Source organism: Spermophilus citellus, assembly GCF_964194105.1.
Source record: "Spermophilus citellus genome assembly, chromosome: 2".
Taxonomy (NCBI): domain Eukaryota; kingdom Metazoa; phylum Chordata; class Mammalia; order Rodentia; family Sciuridae; genus Spermophilus; species Spermophilus citellus.
Window position 1 is genome coordinate 64325534 of NC_138183.1, and position 23436 is coordinate 64348969.

Sequence of the window (23436 nt, forward strand, 5' to 3'; positions counted from 1 at the left end):
TCCCAAACTCCCTCAGTAGGTGTGGAGGTCCCTATGGTGGATTCCAGCCATAGGCCTTTCTGCTTCTTGAGCAGCCTTAGGGTGAGTTCAGGTTCTTCCTTCTGTGGGGGATGGACAGCCACAAAGGAGTACCATCCATCTAACCCTTTGTTACTATTCTCAGCTTTTATTATCATTTTTCCTTTGGGTGGTACTGGGGTTTGAACCCAAGGCCTTAAGTGTGTTAGGCAAATGCTCTACCACTGAACTATATCCCCAGCCCTTAAAAAAAATAAAACATATATATGTATATGTATTTGGAGAGAGAGAGAGACAGACAGACAGAAACAAAGACAGGGACAGGGATATAGATAAGGCCTGGGTAATTTGCCCAAGCTGTCCTCAAACTTGGGATCCTCCTGCTTCAGCCTGCTCAGTAGCTAGGATTACAGGCATGTGTCAGTGTACCTGGTTATTCTCAGTTTTTCACTGATTTCAACTCCCTGTTCCTACCATCTATCCTCTCTCCTCCTCCCTCTCCCTCTTTTTCTTTTTACTAGGGACTGAACCCAGGGGTGCTTAACCACTGAGCTGGAGCTCTGGCTAGAGCTGGAGCTGGAGCTGGAGCTCTCAGACCTTTAAAAAATTTTTTATTTAGAGACAGGGTCTCACTAAGTTGCTTAGGGCCTCACTAAGTTGCTGAGACTAGCTTTGCCTCAGCTTCCTGAGCCACTGGGATACAGGCTGGATCACCATGCCATCACCCCCCTGCCTCTTTTTCTATGTGGAAAAGTTCACCTCACACTTGTGGAGCCCAGGGGTTTCCTACCCTGATATATTCAGTATCCATGGGCTGTGCTCACACTCTGCAAATGCCTGATGTATGTCTTCCCTTCATTCTCATTCCTTGGTGTCTGCATTTAGATTTACTCTTGAAAAGCAGCCCTAAGAGCTTAGGTGTGTGCTTTTTATTTGTAGCAAAATATTATTTATTTATTTATTTATTTTATTAGCTACACATGACATTACAATGATCTTGGCAATTCATACATTTGAATCATTGGGGTATAATTTCTCATTTTTCTAATTGTACAGATTGCAGAATCACACTGGTCATAGAGTCACCTATATACATACAGCAATCATAATGTCTATTCTATTCTGCTGCCCTTCCTATCCCCCCTACTCTTCCCCTCCCTTTTAAAAGCAGGGGGTGAAACGGCTAAGGATGAAGACAAAGATAACAACCATAAAGTCAATTACCCTCAAGTCAATTACCCTCACGGTTCACAAAACACACCTCCTCGTCCCTGGGTGGGTTCGAACCACCAACCTTTCGGTTAACAGCCGAACACGCTAACTGATTGCGCCACAGAGACAGGCACTAGCAAAAATATTTTAAATAGTGTTGTTTCTGTTTGTACCTCAGGTCATTTAGGCTCTCAGAGAGCTTTTTCTCCAGGTTTATTTAGATTCAAACTGTTAAGAGCACTGTGTATTGGATAACTAATCATTTTTGTATTTTTCCCAACTCTGCCAATTCCTCTATTAATTTTATTTATTGTAAAATTTTGGAAAAAATTTCAGAAAGTTGAGTGGGATATAAGTAAAAGTAAAATCTGCTGTTTTCTTTTCTTAGTCCCCTGAAGCCATTGTTGATTATCCATTGGGTCTCTTTCTGGATATTAAGTGTATAGCACAATGCACACATATCCCCCCTCCCCACCCCTTTTCTTTTTATCCTAATGTGATCATGATACCGAACTATGAGCGTCCATCCCAGTTTTGTTGCTTGAAACCATGGGATGGTAGAGAGCTCCCAGGGTTCAGGTTCCATTCTGCTCTTTGTGGTCCTGTATACCTCACAACCTAAGTCTTTTTCCTCTTGTATGAGTGAAGGAACTTGATTTAGATATATATTTTTAAAATGCTCCTTATGCCAATAAAATTCTAAGATGTATTTATTTATAAGATTTTTAAAATTTTTCACTTATATCTAACCATTGACCTTTTCTTTCTGTCTTATTGTGATATATTTTTTTAAAAAATTGAGCTGTTTTGCCAGGTGTAGGGTGCATGCCTATAATCCCAGCAACTTGGGAGTCTGAGGAAGATTGCAAGTTCAAGGTCAGCCTCAGCAACTTAACAAGACCCTGTCTCAATATTAAAAAACAATAAAAGGGGCTAGGTTTAGAGCTCAATGGTAAAGTGTCTTTGGGTTCAATCCCTCATACCAAAAAGAAAATATATATATATACATATATATGTATATATATATATTTTAAGACTGATTTTACTAAATGGGGTTAGGATGGGAATTTGATTTAAGTGGAATCACAGTCAATATCATTAGGAATTAATGACTTGGTACTTTTTGTACTATGCTCAGTCTTTCCCTAAGTGCCATGTTTGCTTTGCATTCTCGGATACTTTGATTTTTTTAATGTTCATGTTTGAATGTGCTTTTTCTTTTCAATAGACACAACAAGAGGAGGAAATTTTTTGTCGACCCTCGTTGCCACCCACAAACAATAGCTGTCATCCAGACTCGAGCCAAGTAATTAACTTTATCTGTTTTAAACCCAGGGTAGTATCACACTCTTGTTCTTTGTCACTTGTAACCTGATTGGAAGTGAATATGCTTTTAATTAGGATCATTGCGCTTTACTTTCTGTCCTACTTTCTTTCAGGGATTTCTCTGTTAACCTCACTGTCAGAATCAAAGGGATACACAGTGGGTTTAGTTGCTTTGTTTCATGGTAATTTACCATGCTGTTTCATTGTCTTTTCGTTTAAAAAATACATATATATGTAAATAGTATTTCAGAAATTTTAAAAAACAAAGGGGAAAAATAGAACTCACCCATAGTATTATGATTTTTTTATGTGTCCTCTGTAAACATCATTTATGGGGAATCTACATAATACCGAGTTGTAAACTGATGTAAGGTGTGTTGCATTTGTTTAGTTCTGTAATCAGATGCACAAACCTAGCACCACCTCCATTTGTGTGCGTTTGCTTTCTCCTTTGGAAACATCAGGCGTTCCTCCCCCATCCCACACCACCATCCTGCACCCCTTCAGAAGGTTTTCTGACATACGATTATAGTTAGAGTTTAGAAATCTAGGGAAATTCTTCCTCCTCACCTTACTGATGTTTTCCCAATTACCTAAAACTGATCCCAGGTCCAAGTGGTGGTGGCTCTGTGGTTTCAGCTGTTTTTCCTTCTGCCTTAGGAAGTGGTGCTCCTGGTTCTCTCTCAGGAGTAGGTTCTGATGGAAAGGTTGAAGGAGGAGAGTGCTAGGGGTAGAAAGGAGAGAGGGGAAGAAGCTGAGTTGTTGGATGCCCTTGAGTTGGTGTGAAGTCCTGTTACCATGGAAGGGCCAGGTGTGGGATGGGGTGGGGCTGGGAGGACATCAGGGAAAAGAAACTGTAGTTCACTTAATTTTCCCTTGTAAAGCCAAAACATGATTGTTCTTTGTCTTCTTTTTTCCAGACACCGGGGAGTCCTCATTGAGCTGAAGTTACCCAATGAAATGGACTTCAGTGGAAAAGATGTCAGTGGGGTGTTGTTCCAATACCCAGATACTGAGGGGAAGGTGGAAGACTTTACAGAACTTGTGGAGAGAGCCCATGAGACTGGGGTAGGCAGACCTCCTTGGGGGAGTTCAGGGAGGTGTGTCCCATCTTGTGTCTGTCTATCTATCCATCTTTTGATGTCTTAATTTCTTTACCATTATCACAAGGAATGGAGAAACTCCTACCTATTCCTTTCTCTTGATATATTTTGTTCATAAATAAAATAGCAGGCCCTCTGAATATTTGTTCAAAGAATGAAGGAGCAAATGGATCTAGTTATTATGTGTTCTGCTCTCAGGCGAAGGCAGCAACTCCACCCTTTCTTTTCTTTCCAGACCCTGACCTGCTGTGCTACTGACCTTCTAGCCCTGTGTATCTTGAGGCCACCAGGAGAGTTTGGGGTGGATATTGCCCTGGGCAACTCACAGAGATTTGGAGTGCCACTGGGCTACGGCGGACCACATGCAGCCTTTTTTGCTGTCAGAGAAAGCTTGGTGAGGATGATGCCTGGAAGGATGGTAGGGGTAACAAGGTAAAGCAGCTCCTGTTGCCCACCCTACCCCCGCCCCCCTTTATTGTGGTTCCTTTCCTGTTCCTTCTGATCACAAATGTTGAGTTAATGAAACAAATGTACAGCACAGATTAAGATGGGTGAGTCCGGGATATGAACTAGTACTTCTCAAACACCCTAAATTTTGTACATATTTGAAGAAATGTGTGTATAATTTACCATATATTGGTGTTTAGTCATGTAAAAGCATTCGTTTAGGTTGACAAAAACCTTGAGACCCTCAATATTTTAGGTGCATTTTGTGTCTATCTAGTTTGTTTATCATAAGTATTCTCATACCACATAGTTATGTAAAGACAAGTGCAATGAGAGGTGACAAAGAGCACATTAAGTGATTTCTGTCACTTCCCAGAGGCGTCTGCCACTTGACATTGAAGTAATTTTCAGATGTACTTTCTCAAGTGCTTCTCATTCATAAAGCTTTTCCGATGACCAGAGGACTGCCAGGAATATTGCTGGGGATATTTAGCATAATCATTTTGCTAAAAGCTGGACTGTTGAACATAAACGAGTAGGCTGGATATAGTGAGTGATGTAAGGGTGATATAAAATTTTGAAATACTCTCAATTTGTGTAACAGCTTTTTAGTGTAGAAACAGTCTCATCAACTACTCTTGCATGAACTTATTGATGTCCTTTCTTCATCACGGATGAGGCAGAGGGCTTTCTAATTTAAAAAGTTAGTGTGTTAGTTACTGTTGGCTGATTTTTTTAAGTGTTTTTTTTTTTTTTTTTTTTTTTTTTTTTGGTAGTGGGGTTTGAACTTGGGGAGCTTAACCACTGACCCACATCCCCAGCTCTTTTTATTCTTTATTGTAAGACAGGGTTTCCCTAGGTTGCTGAGGTTGGCTTTGAATTCACAATCCTTCTGCCTCAGCCTCCCAAGCCTCTGGGATTACAGGCAAGTGCCACCATGTCTGGCTTATTGACTGATTTTGATAATGAACTTTTTATCTTTCTGAAAAGTAGGTCCCATAAGTTATAAGTTGATGAAATAAAGATTAAGACTGATTCTTATCAAAATTTCCAATTGTATTAGGGAGAGGAAAATTTTAGAGACAAGTAGTAAGACTATTATGATTATGATTATTATTATTTTGTGTGTGTGTGTGTGTGTTAATAGCCATTCAGTTCTTTTCATAACTTCTGGTACAACTGTCAGAGAAAGCTGTATTTCAAGTATTTTTGTTTTTCATCTGTTGCTAAGAAGCTCAGAGTGAAATTTAATTTAACATTATGTTAGGCAGGGTAATCCTGGAAACTTTTATTTTATTTCCACATTTCTAGCCTCACTGTATATGTTTCAGTGCTTCAAAAGTATAAACTAAATATCAGTTAGTCCTATTTTGAAGAGAAAGTTTTGGAAATTTCAACTCACACCCAAGTAAATTTTCTGAATTCAGTTCATCTCAGAAGGAAAGAAGCTGGTTTATGGCACCTCCTAGTGTTCTATACCTGTGCTAACTGGACACATTATCTTGGTCCAGGGATGCCACCGGGAAAGAAGTGTATCGTCTTGCTCTTCAAACCAGGGAGCAACATATCCGGAGAGACAAAGCTACCAGCAACATCTGCACAGCTCAGGTAAATCACATATCTGACCTGCCTGCTAATCTGCAGAAGTGAGCTACCTTACAATCTACATGAGTGAGCTACTCGTTCATTCACTCCTTTGATTACTCATTCACCGCCTGCTGAACAGTGTGCACACTAGAAGGGGAAGATCTTAATAAGAAGTCCTGTGGTCTTGTCAGAACCAAAATAGAGTGTCTTTTATTGATGTTCTGTGTATACATGCATTGCCTATGTATTCACTACATAAATGTTTTAATAAAAAACAAAGAACATTGTTCATTTTTATTTTACCTAAAAATCACATCTTCAGATCTTGAACAGGCTAAGACCAAGGGACAAAGGGGCTACTCTTCACTTTCTGTTTACATGTATTTTAAGAGTGTTTATAACAGATGTGGATCAGGGTCTGTACCTTTCTTGGCCATGGGGCAGGTTCATTCTGGGTGGAGACTGGGACACTCTATTTAGGACTGGAATGGACATGCTTCAGGAATGAGGTCTGCAAGGCAGATGCAAGGAGGGGATGGTCCACACTGGCCAATTGGTGTTGGCTATGGGGCACTTTCAGAGCTCATGAAAAGCATTCCTGAAAAGGATGGGATTAAGGGATACACTTCCTACGCTTTTGACCGTCCTCAAAGTTGCTCCAAGGCTTAGGTAAGAGGGCTTTGAAATCAAACCACCTCATAGGACAAGGTAGAAGACCCCTCCTGAGCATAGTATCCATGCTAGGTGCATCTTTTCCATTAGAGGTTGGGGACAGTGAAAAATCTCACAGACACCTCAGTGGGAGGTATGGCATTTTTCTTTCAGAGGGTGTTGGCTCCAAGAATTGCCAGGAGGTTTTAGAACACGTTTCCACAGAGGCAGTGGATAATAAGGTCTTTCTGTAGTTGGTTCTACAGCCACTGGTCTTGATCATTTTCATCTACATGGGCTGGGGCTGTGGCTCAGTGGTAGAGAACCAGCTTTGCATGTATGAGGCACTGGGTTCGATCCTCAGCACCACATAAAAATAAATAAAGATATTGTGTGTCCATCTACAACTAGAAAAAAATATATATATTTTTTTAAATTTTCATCTGCATTACTTTTTGCCTCAGGAAGGTGGCTGCCCTTTTTCAGGTGAAAGATCTTCTGATTATCCAGTGGCACAGGAAGGAACCAGTTGTTAAAGGCTTTGCTTGCATTGAACAATAAGTTGATCTTTATATGATGCCTTTCCTTTCTGTAATTTCTGTTCTGTTTTTTTAATTCTCTGCTTCTGTATCTTCTCTTCCTTGGGAGCTGTCTGCTCCTGTCTTGCCCTTTATGCCCATGTCCTTCCAGAAGTTGTGTCTGGTCCTAAGTCCATTCAGGGAGTCAGTTTTCTGCTTCCAGTGTTAAAATTCATTTTCCAGGGGAACTTGGGCTACCTTCAAGGAAGAAAAGTTTCTGCTTCCTAAACTATTTCAATTCACATATAACTCAGATTTCATCATTTACCTTGGGCTGTAAACCTCCTTTTTTTTTTTTTTTTTTTTTTTTTTTTTTTGGTACCAGTGATTAAACCCAGGAGTGCTTAACCACTGAGCCACATCCATAGCACTTTTTGAGACAGGGTTCACCAAGCTGCTTAAGGCTTCACTAAATTGCTGAGGCTGGCTTTGAACTTTTGATCCTCTTGCCACAGCCTCCTGAATCTCTGGGATTACAGGTGTGTGCCACCATGCTGGTGGCTATCTTTTTTTTTTTTTAATATTTATTTTTTAGTTGAGTTGGATACAATACCTTTATTTTATTTATTTTAATGTGGTGCTGAGGATCAAACCCAGGGCCTCACACTTGCTAGGCAAGTGCTCTACCTCTGAGCCACAATTCTAGCCCAGCTGGTGGCTATTTTTTTAAGAAAGCAATTATTAAAATTATGTTTTCCAGGGCTGGGAATACAGCTCAGTTGGTAGAGTGCTTGCTTCACATACACAAGGCCCTGGGTTCAATCCCTAGCACCACCAAAAAAAAAAAAAAAAAAAAAAAATTATGTTTGCCCTTGGAATTGCCAAACTGTTTCATCTGGCTTTTGTCTTTTCATTTTGGTAGTCTTCTAATTTTCCATCATGTATTTCATGTGTTCCTTTTCATAACTGTTGTATAAAGCAGTTATTCATATAACTATTGTTCTATTTGTGAGGATAAAAATTTCCCTTCTTTGTTAGGAGATGACTGATATATTTTGAGTTGTTCCTATTGTGCTGTTCGTCCCTGGCCTTCTGCTGCTAGTAGCAACTCTTTCATATTCTCAATCCTGCATTTTTCCTCTTGGCATTATGGGGTTCAAATGGGGTCTTATTTTTGAATCACTCATGGGGCATGACTATTTTATTTTATTTTAAATCTCTGGAAGTCTGTTAATGGATTATTTAAAAAATCTTTCTATAAACTTGCGACATTACAGATGTTGGAATTCTCATCATGTTCTCATATTTTTCACTTTCAGCCAAAAATTGCTCGTTTATTAGCTTTTCCAAAGTCGGATGCATTGAGAAACAATTTATATTTCATTAGCTTTTTTTTATTGAGCTACAACTCACCACAGAATTCACCAATTTAAGTATATTCACAAGGTTGTGCAACCATCATGAGTATTAAATTTCAGATCATTTTCATCACTCCAAAAAGAGACCTTTTCCCATTAAGCAATCATTCCTCTTACCTCTCCTTTCACAGAGCCTGCCAACCACTACTCTGCTTTCTATCTTTGCAGATTTGCTTACTCTGGATGGTTCATGTAAATGAGATTGTATAACATATGGGCTTTTGCACATGGCTTCTTTAAATGTGCATGTTTTCAAGGTTCATCCATATTGTAACATGAATTGTTTTATTTTTATGGCTGAATGATAGCTTCCTGTGTGGATATACTACATTTTGTCTATCCACTAATCACTTGATGGATATTTGCATTGTTTCCAATTTTGGACATTATAAATAATGTTTCTGTGAATATTTTTTGTGCAAGTTTTTGTGCAAACATGTTTTCAGTTCTTTTGGATAGATACCCAGGAGTGGAATTACTGGGTCATATGAAAATTCTACATTTGACTTTTTGAGGAACTTCAGACTATTTATTAAAGTGGTTGCTCTCTTTTACATCCCTACTAGAAGATGAAGTTTCAAATTTTTCCACTTTTTCCCCCAAACTTGTTACTGCCTGTGTCTTTTGGGTCTAGCCGTCCTAATGGGCATGAAGTAGTATCTCATTGTGCTTTTTTTTTTTAATATTTATTTTTTAGGTGTAAATGGACACAACATAATACCTTTATTTTTATGTGGTGCTGAGGATCAAACCAGGGTCCCGCCCGTGCTAGGTGAGCGCTCCGCCACTGAGCCACAATCCCAGCCCCTCATTGTGCTTTTTTTTTTTTAATATTTTTTTTATTTGTAGATGGATACAATACATTTATTTATTTATTTATTTATTTATTTATCTATTTATCTATTTATTTATTTATGTTATGTGGTACTGAGGATCTAACCCAGTGCCCTACACATGCCTGACAAGTGTGCTTCCCCAGCCCTCATTGTGCTTTTGATTTGCATTTCTGTAGTAACTCATGATTTTGAATATTTTTTCATGATTATTTGTTGCCTTTAATTAAATACTTTGATTGTATTTTTAAGTTTCTCTGATATATCAAAGAAATTTGAAATTTTTTTGGTCTCTTTGTTTCTCTGATCTTATTTTGATATTCTGATGCTTTTTCATACTGAGTACTGAAAAAAAAATTATGCTTTTCAAAAGTTTTATTTTTTTTTAGTACCAGGGAATGAACTCAGGGGCACTCAACCACTAAGCCACATCCCCAGCCCTATTTTGCATTTTATTTAGAGACAAGATCTCACTGAATTGCTTAGCACCTTGCATTTGCTAAGGCTGCCTTTGATCAGGATATCCTGCCTCAACCTCCTGAGCCGCTGGGATTGCAGGCATGCACCACAGGTTTTCATTTTTTTTTTCATTTTTTTTAGTTGTACATGAACACAATACCTTTGTTTTATTTATTTATTTTTATATGTTGCTGAGGATCCAACCCAGAGCCTCACATGTGCAGGGTGAGCGCTCTACCACTGAACCACAACCCCAGCCCCAGGGTTTTCATTTTTTAATGTAAAAAAAAATTAATTTCTTTCGTTTAGTTTTATTTATTTATTGTTTTATTTATTGATCTATTTATTTATTTTTCATCAGTGGGGGTTAAACCCAGGACTTCACAAATGCTAGGCAAGTGCTATACCACTGGCTTTTACCCTTTTCAAAGATTTTTAGAAGTGATTTTTATACTTCCTATTAATTTGTTGTACACTCATATAGTTGTCCATCATATAGTCTCCTGGTTATGGAAAGACTCATTTCTAAACTAAAAAGGGACATGAACCAGCCTCCAGAAGGCTGTAGTGAAGGAGGCTTCCAGGATGTTCTGTGAATATCAGGCCTGGTTTCTGTTCCCTGGCAGCATGGCCGTGGGCATTTGAGCACACTGTGCCATGGATTCTCTACTCCATGCTAACCTCTCCACAGCGGCAATGTGCTGTGATCATTCTGTATTTATCTCTGATTGGTGTATGGAGTCTATAAGCATGTCAGTGCTTTCCTGGGAACTTCTAGTCCAGGAAAGTCTATTTCTTTTTTCTCTAATGTTGTCTTTTCCTCCTCATTTTCTTCATTGATTGCTAACTTCCTTTATGACATCATTTCCAAAATGTTTCTTGTTTTGCAATGGCCCCATAGAGATATTTCTTCTAGCAGAGAAAAGGTGTACCTAGCAAAAATAGATCCCACGTTGAACATTATTCAACTTTAAAGTGTTTACTGTATTTCTCAGTTGAGTACGGTCTCTGTTTTGTGAAATGCTCCTTCCCATCCTGGAGAGATTGCCATGAAGGTAGGTAGACCTTGAACTGCTTACCTACTACATTAGGGATCACTCTAATGAGAGAGGAGGGACCATGGGAGAGTAGAGTGGGCTGGGCAGGTAGCAAATGAGAGACTTGAATTTGGACCAGTTACCTGGGATGACAGTGAATGGTTGGAATGCTGCTCTTTGGTAGGTTCTAGGGTGAAAAAGCAAGTGAGGAAAGAGGCCAAGAGGAGAAGTAGGATGTGGGCATCCATCATTTTCTCTTGAGACACCATTCATTTTGGCTTCTGACCCTAGCTGCCTTCTTTATCTCTCTCCCCTACTCCAGATGCCATCACAGTGGGTCATCTATTGTTCCTCATTCAGGACCCCCTCACACAGGGGTCCCTTATCTCAGTGAGGTTCCAATGCTCTTTCTTTCTTATTTCTGTAACACGCAACTCACACTTTCCCGTAAATATTTTTCTGAAACCTCAATCCAATGGTTAAGCGAGAGATTACTTGAGAAAATGACCTTGTTTTCATTGGGTCATCCAGTATATCTCCTACCAGCTCATTTTGGCTTTATTTCTTTTCTTCCCACATTTTTAGTTTTGGCAGTCTATGGTCACAAATTCTCCATTCATTTCTTTTATGGGAGGGAGTGTTGGGGATCAAATGCAGAACTTTTAATAACATTACAAGCTTTCACTTTGCTATTAGCTACACCACAGCTCTGCTCATCTAATGATTGGGTAAAATTCGGTTTTTAGTGTTTTATTTAAGTCCTTAGGAGAATTGTATTTCCTGAGCTATCTATCTATCTATCTATCTATCTATCTATCTATCTATCTATTTTTAAACCAGAGATTGAACCCAAGGGCATTCAACCACTGAATCACATCCCTAGCCCTATTTATTTATTTATTTATTTTTATTTAGAGACAGGGTGCTGAGGGCCATTGCCAAGTAGGAATGACGCATCAAAATTTCCTTGCCAGCGTACCCCATGTTGCTTAGAGGACATTCGCTGGGACATTGCATGTATGCTTTAGTAAGGTTTTAGGGAGTATCCCGTCCTTGGGTTTAGGGAAGTTCCAGGTTTAAGGTGTACCCTGCGGGGGAATAGGGCGTATCCCATTGAGTTCTCCTGGAATTGAAAAGTATTTTGGGACGTGAATTGTGCGGCAGAACGGGGATTTCCCCAGAACGTGTGTGTAGAGGCTGGTGTGAGTTCCGGAATAAAGAATTGCTGTTTGAATCTACAAGGTGTGTGGTGGCTCGTGATTCTGTGCCCAGCCAAGATTGCGGCAACAGGGTCTCACTAAGTTACTTAGGACCTTGCTAAGTTGTTGAAGCTGGCTTTGAACCTGTGATCCTTCTGCTTCAGCCTCCCCAGTCTATGGGATTATAGGCATGCTCTACCACACCTGGCATCTCTGAGAAAATTGTTGAGTATTTAGAAATTGTTTGCTGCTTTTTTTCTTTGTTTTTTTCTTTCATTCTTGAAGAACTATTTAAGTATAAAATTCTCAGATCCAATTTTTTTCCTCTGAAAGTTTTCTTGCTCCACTGTCTTCCAACATCAAATATTGCTTTATTTTTTATTTATTTATTTTTTTAAATATTGCTTTTTGATGCTGGATAGGAGCCTGCTTGTCCCCCTCATGAGTGTCATGGTTATGTTGCATTAATGAGATCCCTCTATAATAATTAAGTCTGAAGGTTTAATATAGTGACTTCAGAGTGATTTGGATGTTGTCTTTACCCTCAGGTAATCAGGCAGTTCACAATGATCCCCAACTATCATTAAAAAATGCAGGAAATACGATTATTTTGTGTTGTTCCTGTTTTCAGTTTTGGCATCACAAGTTGTATAATTTCCCCCTCCCAATAATCACGTTCTGTAACATTGTTGCACATGATTCCTTAAATGTTTTTTTATTCTTTTAGGCCCTTTTGGCAAATATGGCTGCCATGTTTGCAATCTACCATGGTTCCCAAGGGCTGAAGCATATTGCTAGGAGGGTACATAATGCCACTTTGATTTTGTCTGAAGGTAAGTCAGTTATCTGTTTCAAAATTTTGAGGCATAATAAGACTGATAAATCTGAGTAAGAAAAATGGAAAATTTGGGGCATGTCCAATACCAAATGCAAAATTAAAAGTCAAATGAGAAACCAGAAAAAATATTTTCAACATCTATGATAGACTGAGTATGAATAGTTTTAATATATACTGTGCTCTTTCTATACCCCTAAACACAGAAAAAAATGAACATTCTGATGGAAAAATGAGCAAAGGACACGAAATGTAATTTAGAAAGAAATATACAAGTAAATGGCCAATGAATATACAAAATCTCAACCTCACTATTAATCAAGAAAATACAAGTAGTATTTATCTATCACTTTGGCAAAGACTAAGAAGAATGCTGAGAGGGACAGTCTACATGCCTATACTCCCAGTGACTTGGGAGGCTTAGGCAAGAAGATTACAAGTTTGAGGCCAGCCTCTGCAATTTAGCAAGATCCTGTCTCAAAGTAAAAAAGGGATAGGGATGTAGCTCAGTGGTAGACTGCCTCTAGGTTCAGTTCCCAGTACCACAATAAATAAGAAATGCTGATAACATTTGGGTATGATGACACTTTACATATCAAATGCTTTAAAAATGTCCCTATAATTTTATCTAAAAATTAAATTTCTAGTGATATATATCTAAAATTCATAATAAAAGAAGTATGTAAAGCATGCCCATTGAAACATTTTTTACTTTTACATTCAGTCTTTCATAGAGAGTTTTCAACATTATTATTTTTTGAACTATTAAATTATTTTCCTTTATCCTTGTCACAGGGAGTTAACACTGATGGACTTTAGACACATTTTCCTTTTTTTCTTTTTACTCTTTTCCTTTAACCAGAAGCTTGGAAGAACACAAGGGGGAAAAAATAAAGATCTGTTATACATGATAAAGTTTAATAATGCAACTAAATTATGGTATATCCATGTTTGACCTTACACAGCTATTGAAAATAATGATGGATATCAATCTATAGAAAAACAAAGATACTCATATTTTAGCTCTAAAAAAGTGTAACAAAATATATATACCTCATCTCCCTCCCCCACCCCCGCCATCACCATTTCTGGAGGAATACACACCAAAATGTAAGCAGTACTGATTTCTTGTTGGTGATAACGATGATCTTTCTTCTTTTTTAGTATTTATTTCATAATTTTCTATTGCATTAGTAATAAAGGTATTTATTTTTAAAGCAGCCCCAAAACATTGGCCAGGATCAGGAGTAGTCTATAGTAGAAGTTCTCTATTTCTCTGTGGGATATAAATGGCTGAGGAGCATGTTTTTGTGTCAGTAACTGGTGGCTCCCTGTCTTATCCAGGTCTCAGGCGAGCAGGGCATAAACTCCAGCACGACCTGTTCTTTGACACCTTGAAGGTTCAGTGTGGCTGCTCAGTGAAAGAGGTCTTGAGCAGGGCTGCCCAGCGGCAAATCAATTTTCGGCTCTTTGAGGATGGCACAGTAAGTCAACTTTTCTGTATTTTTACCAATTCTTTAATTTTTCATGACTTTTCTCATTAAAAGTTTTCCTTTTTATTTAAAAATATGTTGGGACTTTGGGCACAGCCTGTTTTTGTAAATACCAGTTTAGAACATTGGGACCTTTTCAAATAGTTTGTTTACAGCTTTCCTGAGTCTTTGTGTTTTCATACACACTGTTCAAGGACAAGTCTCTATTAAATGATTGATATAAATAAAGTAAGTTAAGTGGAGAAAAAGTCAAGCATATTTAGTTCTAATAGGAGTGCCCTTGAACTCAATAGCCATTGGACTATTGAATCCACAAGTGGCTTGCAGAACTCTAAACCTTGTGAAGTCTCAGCCTGGTCTAGTTGCCATCCCCTAAGGGTCAACTTGGATTGACTGGTATATTGATATTTTGGATTGACCAGTAATTTTGTCCACCACCTTCTCCCCTTTGATCTCTCCTCTGGGTTCCTCCACTGATCTTGGAGTTTAGAGTTGATGTTTTTCATTTTGTTTTTGTTTCTGTAGCTTGGTATTTCTCTTGATGAAACAGTCAATGAAAAAGATCTCGATGATTTGCTATGGATCTTTGGCTGTGAGTCATCTGCAGTAAGTAAAGTAAAATCATGCATTCCTCATAATGACTCTTAGGGGGGTGTTAAAGAGAGTGCCCAGGTATGACATTGGGCAGCCTGCTGTTAAAATTACACCACTGACTGTCCCTTGTTCCTGTGACTGCTGACGGCTAAAGGCCATTGCTGTAGGGCTCCAGTCAGGACCATGCAGCTAGGCTAGTTGGAAGTATTATTAATGATGTCTAATTCAAACTATTCCTAATACAAAGATTCATGACATTAGCATCTTGGTTCATGTCAATTCTGGGGAAAAGTTATGATACTCATTTATTTATAAATAATTATTGAGGACCTAATATGTGCCAGGTACTATGCTAGGCCTTGAGGATACAGTGGGGAATTGTGCACGGTCCCTGCCCTCACTGAGCATAGTTCAGAGAGGATCCAGACACACAAGCACAGCATTACAGTCCAGGTGATATGCTAGGTGATGTGTGAAGGTGCTCTGGGAGCACAGAGGGTGTGCTCCTCACCAAGGCTTGCATTGATTTGGTCTAAGCTAAGATCTCAAAGATAAGTAGGAGTTACCCCACATGGCACAATGGAGAAGGAAGGTAGGTTTAGAGGTATTGCAAACACTGGGGGGAAACAGCCACAAAGACCAAGAGGATCAAGAAATGTAATCACTTCAGCATGACTGAGTTGGTTTCTAAAATAATGAAGTAGCAAGGAAAAGCCAGGAGCAGGGTTCTGGTTCCGTGGGAGGAGAGTAGTCAGCAGCTACCTAGACACTGCACTGCTTGGTTCATAGTAATCACTCAGTGACTACTTGTTGCAGAAGTAGAAATACCCCCAGAGTGCTGAATGTTGCCATCTTGGTTGCCTGTGTGTGCTCTCTTTGGAAGAGGACTGCAGCGCCCAGATACTAATCGTAAATTACCAAAGCAGCTTCACAATATGCTCTTTTGAACTTCATTTATTAATTAAACAGGACTGAGTAAGCTTCCCCCCTGGTACACTGTGCAAAATTTAATCACATTTATTTGGTCTATCCATTTGAAGAATATTTCTGGAGCCACTCATAGGGTTCAAGATGGCCATACTCTGAGCCTGGGGCAAAAATGAAGAGCAAACCATGTATTTAGTTACATGTTCTGGATATTAAACTCCTGTCAGATACATGATTCGCAAATATTTTCTCCTACTTGGTGGGTTTTCTTGTCATTCTTGATAGTATCCTTTGATGGACAAATGTTTTTAATTAATTATCTTTGTGATGCTAGGGACAGAACCCAGGGCCAACTGAGCTACACTCCTAGCCCAAGTGATTTTTATTTTACTGCAATCACAATTTATCTACTTTTTTTCTTTTGCTCTTCTTGCCTTTGGTGTCATATGTAAGAAACCACCACTACACCCAAGGTTATGTAGATTTGCTCCTATATTTTTTTTTCTAAGAGTTTAATAGTTTTGACTTTTAAAGGTATGTGGTTGATCATTTTGCATGTTTTGTGGCCTAGCCATCTGAAAGCCTGGATGTCCACTGTGGTTCCAGGCACAGTTCTGGCCCTCTAGTTTCTGTTGTCTCTCTGTGCAGGAACTGGTGGCTGAAAGCATGGGAGAGGAATGGAGAGGTATTCCAGGATCTGCATTCAAGAGAACTAGCCCATTCCTCACACATCAAGTGTTCAACAGGTTTGTGTGGCTTGTGTGACATCTGCGTCTTGTGTCATGGCAATAAGCTAGGGAGCTGCTTCTATGCTGATTGTTATAGGGTCTGGGTCATTGTGGCTCAGCCACACCTACTGAAAGTCATTACCCTAATGATTTCATTCCTGATTTGGGCCAAGCATGCCTTGTTACCTGGTGGACTCACTCTGCTGGCACTGTTGGGGGAGAGGGGCGTTTGGAGGTCCAATTGCCAGGCTGAAGTTTTTACCTAGGAACCCTATCTTCTTCCCAACTTCCTTTCTTTATGCCCACAGGCAGCTTCTTGAATCAGGCATTCTCTGTGGTCAGGGGTTCTGTACCCATCCTTCTAATGTAGAGTTGACATGTTGCCCGTGGCCAAAATTTCTCTATATTTTGAAGGTAGATGTCAGTGTGTCTCAGGGGGATGTGCGTGGACTCATCTGATTTTGTTGGCCCTGACCATGTATCTTGTGTTCACAGCTATCACTCAGAAACAAATATTGTCCGGTACATGAAGAAACTAGAGAACAAAGACATTTCCCTTGTTCACAGCATGATTCCACTGGTAGTTGTTTGTGGCCTTCCTTCTTACCTCTAGTCCTGCCCTGATCTGATCCCATTTGGGTCATATCTAATACACTGCAAGAGGGTTAAAGGGGCGGCCAGGTGGGGAGAGAGGAGGGTTGATGATGGACTGTAGGAAATCACTAATGTGATAAATGTTGGATGTTCTTCTTAAAGGGATCCTGTACCATGAAGCTCAATAGCTCATCTGAACTCACAGTAAGTAGGTCACTTCTGTTAAGAGGGTATTTACTAGGTACAATTTTCCAGTTTGTACAGAAACTGGTATCTAGAGAAATCTACCAGGGCTATGACTTAATAATCACTTCAATAATCCTTTAACTTGCTGTTCACCAATATTGGGAGAAACCATGATACTTCACACAAGTTGACCATTTAAGTATATGGGCAAAAATTACCTTTTTTAAGGGGTGTTGATGGTGCTGGGGATCAAATCCAGGGCCTTATTCATGCTATATTATTATTATTATTAATGTTGCCCAGGCTTGTCTCAAATTCATGGGTTCAAGCAACCTTCTTGCCTCATCCTCTCAAGTAATTGCAACTATAGGCCTGTACTACCATGCTTTGCTATGTAAAGTTATTTTTTAAAATTAAAATAATTAGATGTATTTATACCATCATATCCTTTCTTTTTAAACTTATTTATTTATTTTTGACAATACTGGCACTTGAACCTAGGGTACTGTACCACAGAGCTACCTCTTAGCCTTATTTATTTATTTAGGTACTAGGGATTTAACCCTTTACCACTGAACTACATCCCCAGACCTTCTTATTTTTTTATTTTGATATAGGGTCTCACTAAATTGCTGAGGCGGCTTCTAACTTGTAATCCTCCTTCCTAAGCCTCCTGAATCACTGGGATTACAGGCATGCATCACCATGCCTGGCTTTATTTATTATTTTGAGACAGGGTTTTGATAAGGTACCCAAGTTGGCCTCGATCTTGGTATCTTTCTGAAGTCTCTGGGGTTACAGGCATGTTCCATTGTGTCAGCTTGATGTTTTTTTTTTTTTTTTAATTTATCATAATAAAAACTAATTTTATCTATTTGTGGTTGTTAACCTCAAGTAGAATTAAGAACCTTAAGCCTTCTTTCTACAAATCATTGTGTTAGGAGGGTATAATTTGGCTCTGGGGTTGTAGCTCAATGATAAAGTGCTTGCCTCGCATGTGTGAGACACTGAGTTCCATCCTCAACAACACATAAAATAAATAAATAAAAGTATTGTGTCTATCTACAACTTAAAAAAAAACAGTTTAAATTAAAAAAAAAAGGGCATGGGAGGATGAGAATGGGAAAGACAGTAGAATGAATAGGACATAACTTTCCTCTGTTCATATATGAATATATGACCCATGTAACTCCATGTCATGTACAACCACAAGAATGGGAAGTTATACTCCATATATGTATGATATGTCAAAATGCATTCTACTGTCATGTATAACTAAAAAGAACAAATTTTTTTAAATGAAAAAAATTGTGGGAGTGGATATGAATTTGAGGCTTAAATTTTTTCCGAATGCCAACAGAGGATTTTGTAACCTGGTGTTTTGGTTGATAAGTATCTCCAAGGCCAGGATCCTTTTAAGAAAGTTAATTTATACCTTTTATTTATGGGATTATTCTAATGTGACAAATTACACTAGGCAGAGAAAATAATTTTCTATTTTAAAAGGAAATATTTGTTTTTACATTTATGCATTATTCTGCTTAATGATGAGACAGAATAATGCATGTGCATGTAAGAGTTTGAACAAACTCATTGTGTTTTCATGGATATAAATCTACTTGGGGGCCTTTTTATCCCTGAAAAGGTGTAAGACTTTTTTATAGGTTCCCTTTGTGGCCTGTGTGTTGCATGTACAGTGAAGATAGTGACTTAATAAGATTGTGTGAGACTAAGTGAATTAATATATTTAAGTGCTTGGAACAGTCTCCAGCAAAGAGGAGGCATTTTTTGGTGCTAGGTATTGTCATCATTATCCTTAAAGTTGTTATTGCAATTACAATATTCACATATGTATTTTTGGCCTCTTCTCTTGCTGTTTAGCCCATCACATGGAAAGAATTTGCAAACATCCACCCCTTTGTGCCTCTGGACCAAGCTCAAGGATACCAGCAGTTATTCCGAGAGCTTGAGAAAGATTTGTGTGAACTCACAGGTTATGATCAAGTCTCTTTCCAGCCTAACAGGTAAGGGGATTTTCCCCCCTCCCATTTGTTATCCATTGTTGTTAATACCCACCCAAAACTTCAGACTTAAAATAGCATTTTATTTGTGTCATCCTGTGAGTTGACTGGACATCTCCTATGAGTTGACTGGGGTGATATGGCCAGAAGGTAAAGCTGGCCTCATTCAAAAAGTTGGCTTTGGTTTGTTGGCTGGAAGTACCATTGAGGATACTGGTTAGAACCTTAGTTCTTCCTCTTCCTGTTGTTCCTTGAGCATTCTTAACACAGGATGTCCAGGTTTATAATGGAGTTTTCCAATGTGAAGCATGCAGAAGCTGCAGACCTCTTATGTTTTCACCCCTGAAGTTATACAGCATCGCTTTCAGAGCATTCTGTTAGAACAAGTCATGGTACCAGCCCAGGTTGAATGTGGAAGGGGACAGCATGTAGGTCTGAATGGAGACATGGTTCATTGTGGGCCATCTTTGGAAACTGGCTACAATACCTGTCAATAATATAGCATAAGAATAAATATCCTGCCCAAATGGTAACTCCTAACAAGCAGCAGGTCTTGATCTGGTGGGACCAGGTGAACTTGGGGCCTGCTTTGGTTCTTACCAGCTTTGAAAGTTCCCTTCCCCTGTTCACTTCATAAAGAGGAAGGAGTTGATACCATAAAATCAAGTTTTTGTGTACCTTCATTGAAATTTCATCATTCAACTGTTAAAACATATGTACTTTTTAAAATGTTGAAAATGAACAGACTTCGCCCTCTAGTGATGGGAATATGATCTATCTTCAGTATCATAACTTTTACATTAAGTTGAGCTCCAAGCCAGGATCCAGAAATCTGACCTATACACACACACACACACACACGCATATATGTATAACACACCAAATTTTACCATTTCAACCATCTTTAAGTTTAAAGTCTTAAACTACCTTTAGCACAATCCATCTCCAGAATTTTTTTTTTTTTTTTTTAAAGTCTGCAAGCAAAGACTTTTGCCTGGTCGTGTTCAATGCTTGTTTCCACCCTTCCAGTGGAGTTTCTTTTTCTTTTTTTTTTAAAGAGAGTGAGAGAGGAGAGAGAGTGAGAGAGAATTTTTAATATTTATTTTTAGTTCTTGGCGGACACAACATCTTTGTTGGTATGTGGTGCTGAGGATCGCTACCGCTTGAGCCACATCCCCAGCCCCTCCAGATATTTTTTATTCTATTAGACAGTAACTCTTTTCACACTTTTCCCAGCCCCTGGAACCACCATTCTATTTTCTCCATGAATTTGGCTACTCTAAGCATCTTATGTAAGTGGAATTGTATAATTTTTGTCCATCTGTGCCTGGATTATTACACTGAGCATGTTTTCCAGTTTCATCAGTGTTGTAGCATGTGTTAGAATTTCCTTCCTTTTTTGAGGCTGAGTATTGTCTTGTATGTACATGCTACATTTTATTCATCCACTTAGCTATCAGTGGACATTTGAGTTGTTTTAAGCTTTTGGCTGTTGTGAATAATATTGCTGTGAACATCAGTGTACAAATATTTCTGAGTCCCTGTTTTCAGTTATTTTGGATATACATCTAAAAGTGAATTATTGTTTAATCTTTCAAGAAAATGCTGTAATGTTTTCCACAGTGGCTATATACCATTTTACATATCCATAAGCAAGGCTGAAGCTCCAATTTCTCCAAATCTTTACAACTCTTGTTATTTTCTTTTTAAGGTATAGAGTGGTAGTTCCTTGTGATTTAGATTTGCATTTCCTTATGACTGGTAACATTGATCATCTTTTCTTATGCTCATTGACATTTTCATATCTTCTTTGGAAAATATGTCTACTCAAGTCTTTTGACAATGTTTTAATTGGGTCATTTGGAATTTGTTTGGAAGCCTGTAGTTGAGTTGTAGGTGTTCTTCATATATTCTGAATATTAGTCTCTTATCAATTAGTGAATGTTTTGTCCCATGCTATGAATTGTCTATTTTATTGATAGTATCCTTTTATGCACAAAAGCAACTCTAAACTTTTTTGTTCATATGTAAAGAACTTATACTTTGTCTAATGCTCTATAGCTAGGGCCCTCTTCTGGTAAATATCATCCTTTTGTCAACAAGGATAGTCTCTCATCAATTTCTATTATTGTGACTTACTGTGGTGTAGTTTAAACTGATCTGTGCTGTTTGCCTTGACACGGTCCTTGGGTATCTAGAGAAAAGGGGTCCATGCTGCAAATTTATGCTGTTGGCCTAGATACTAGCTGGCCCTGAATGTTGGCAGCTCTATCAAAAGTGCCATTTTTCCTCAATAAGCTTGTGTCTTCATTTGGGTTTCCCAAAAGCAGAAACTGAAACTAATTTAAATACAATAAGTGAATTTGCAGGCTCTTCACAGAAGTACAATGAGAAGGTATCCAGGTAAGCTGCAGAAATGAGAAAAGCTAGAGAAGATGAGCAGGTTGTCACTGGTGTTCTGGCACTTAGTCCCACTAGGGGACATCATGGTAGACTGGTGGAACATGCCTCAGATTTGTTCCAGTGAGAAGTAGGGAAGCTAGAGTATTTACCAACTTTTGGTTGAAAACCTCTCTTGGGTGCCTTATCTCCTGGGCACTTCTATACTTGTGGCTTGTCCCTCCTCTGATCAAGCACATGCCAGCAGAAAACATCCACAAGGTAGAAACACAGGTGTTTGAGCTAGATGCTTTCATTTTGAATCATAACTGTCTACAGAGGCTGCAAATGAGCTTCAGGATGAGACAAAGGACTATGGGTAGGACAATAACCACTCCATTACAATTGGTTTCTAGTAGGTATGGCCTTTGCAAATGGTTACTAAAGACAATGAGTAGGTTAAGGAAGGAAAAGAGATGGTAATGCACTTTAGAGGAAGGTGGCAGCCCAAATGGGCCCTGAACAGAGAAGTAGATGACAGGCGGCTACGGTTAGGAAGAAGAGCACTTGGTGATATGAGGCAGGGAGCCCTGGGGGTTATGATAGTGGCTTTTTGGAGTCTAAAGAGATTTTGGCTCATGGAGATCTACAAACCCTGGACAGGAGAGAGGTCCTCTGAAGGAGTCTTCTGGATAGACCAGAAGGTTTTTGTGGCTTCCTGAGGAGTTTCAGGGGAAAGTAAGGTTTAGACCATATCCTCCCTAATTTTGAGGCCAAGAACATTCTGTCCTTTGTAGGTGGGGAGATTTTTCCTCTTGAGAGACCTGATGTTCTCAATAGAGGACTGACAGTTTTGCAGGCTGGTTCTGCTGCTGAATGTAATGAACCCCCAGGGTGAATGGAGTCATATTTGCGAACGAGATACTATGTGTCTCATTGGACCCAATAGCAGAGAGAGGTACAGCCCTCAAAACAGGTGGCCATGTATAACTAAGGCAGAGTTACCCAATAGTGGCCTCACACTATAATCCCGGTATCTATAGTCCCAGACATTCAATGTTAACTAAAAAAAGACATTCTGTTTTTTTTTTTTTTTTTGGTCTGGGGAGAGTAGTAGAGATTGAATGCAGGGGTGCTTAACAACTGGGCTACATCCCCAGCCCGTTTTTTTTTTTTTTTTTTTTTAAGTTTTTAATTTTAAGACAGTGTCTTGCTAAGTTGCTTAAGGCCTCCCTATGTTGCTGAGGCTGGCTTTGAACTTGTGATCTTCCTGCCTCAGTCTCCAAGCTGCTGGGACTATAAGGCATGTACCATGGTGCCTGGCTTGGAAAAAAGACATTCTGGAACTAAAATTATGGGGCTGTAATTCTAAAAAGTCAGGGTTGGGTACTGTTGTAAACCAACTTGTGACTTGGAAAGTTTCTTAGAAAAAATATTCCAAAACAAAAAGCAAAAATATAGAGATTGAAGTTATGAAGTAAAAGTTAAAAACTAAGAAGACAGATTCAAAGTGCAGCATTTTAGAAGGAGAAAATGGAAGTCAATTCATATTCATCTTAAGAATTGATGAAAAATGACTGTATAATTAAAGTGATTGTAGGAAAATGGAATTACTGAAGATAAAATGAAAATGAATGAACTAAAACATATAGTAAAAAGAATTAATAAAAATCTGATTATTTGAAATGTCCAATAAAATCAGTAAACAATTGAACACAGAGATACATATACATTTCTGCCATGCATTTGAGCCTGGGGAGTTCCAGCCTCCCAACTGTGAGCTAAATAAATCTCCTTGCTTTATGAAGTGAAAGAGAAAAAAAAAATCAGTAAACTTTGTGTGTGAACATACACACACATATTTCACACAG

The 23436-nt window shown here is 38.8% G+C and overlaps 1 protein-coding gene across 1 annotated transcript in view; it reads left to right on the plus strand.

Moving 5' to 3' along the window:
- GLDC (glycine decarboxylase) overlaps window positions 1-23436 on the plus strand; it is a 90763-nt gene that overhangs the window by 31916 nt on the left and 35411 nt on the right. The window contains exons 5-15 of the mRNA XM_081280203.1: window positions 2459-2536; window positions 3477-3624; window positions 3895-4091; window positions 5618-5714; window positions 12536-12641; window positions 13988-14127; window positions 14662-14742; window positions 16306-16403; window positions 16881-16965; window positions 17142-17183; window positions 19047-19189. Of these exons, the coding sequence (XP_081136329.1) occupies window positions 2459-2536; window positions 3477-3624; window positions 3895-4091; window positions 5618-5714; window positions 12536-12641; window positions 13988-14127; window positions 14662-14742; window positions 16306-16403; window positions 16881-16965; window positions 17142-17183; window positions 19047-19189 (1215 nt within the window). The remainder of the gene's footprint in view (window positions 1-2458; window positions 2537-3476; window positions 3625-3894; window positions 4092-5617; window positions 5715-12535; window positions 12642-13987; window positions 14128-14661; window positions 14743-16305; window positions 16404-16880; window positions 16966-17141; window positions 17184-19046; window positions 19190-23436) is intronic.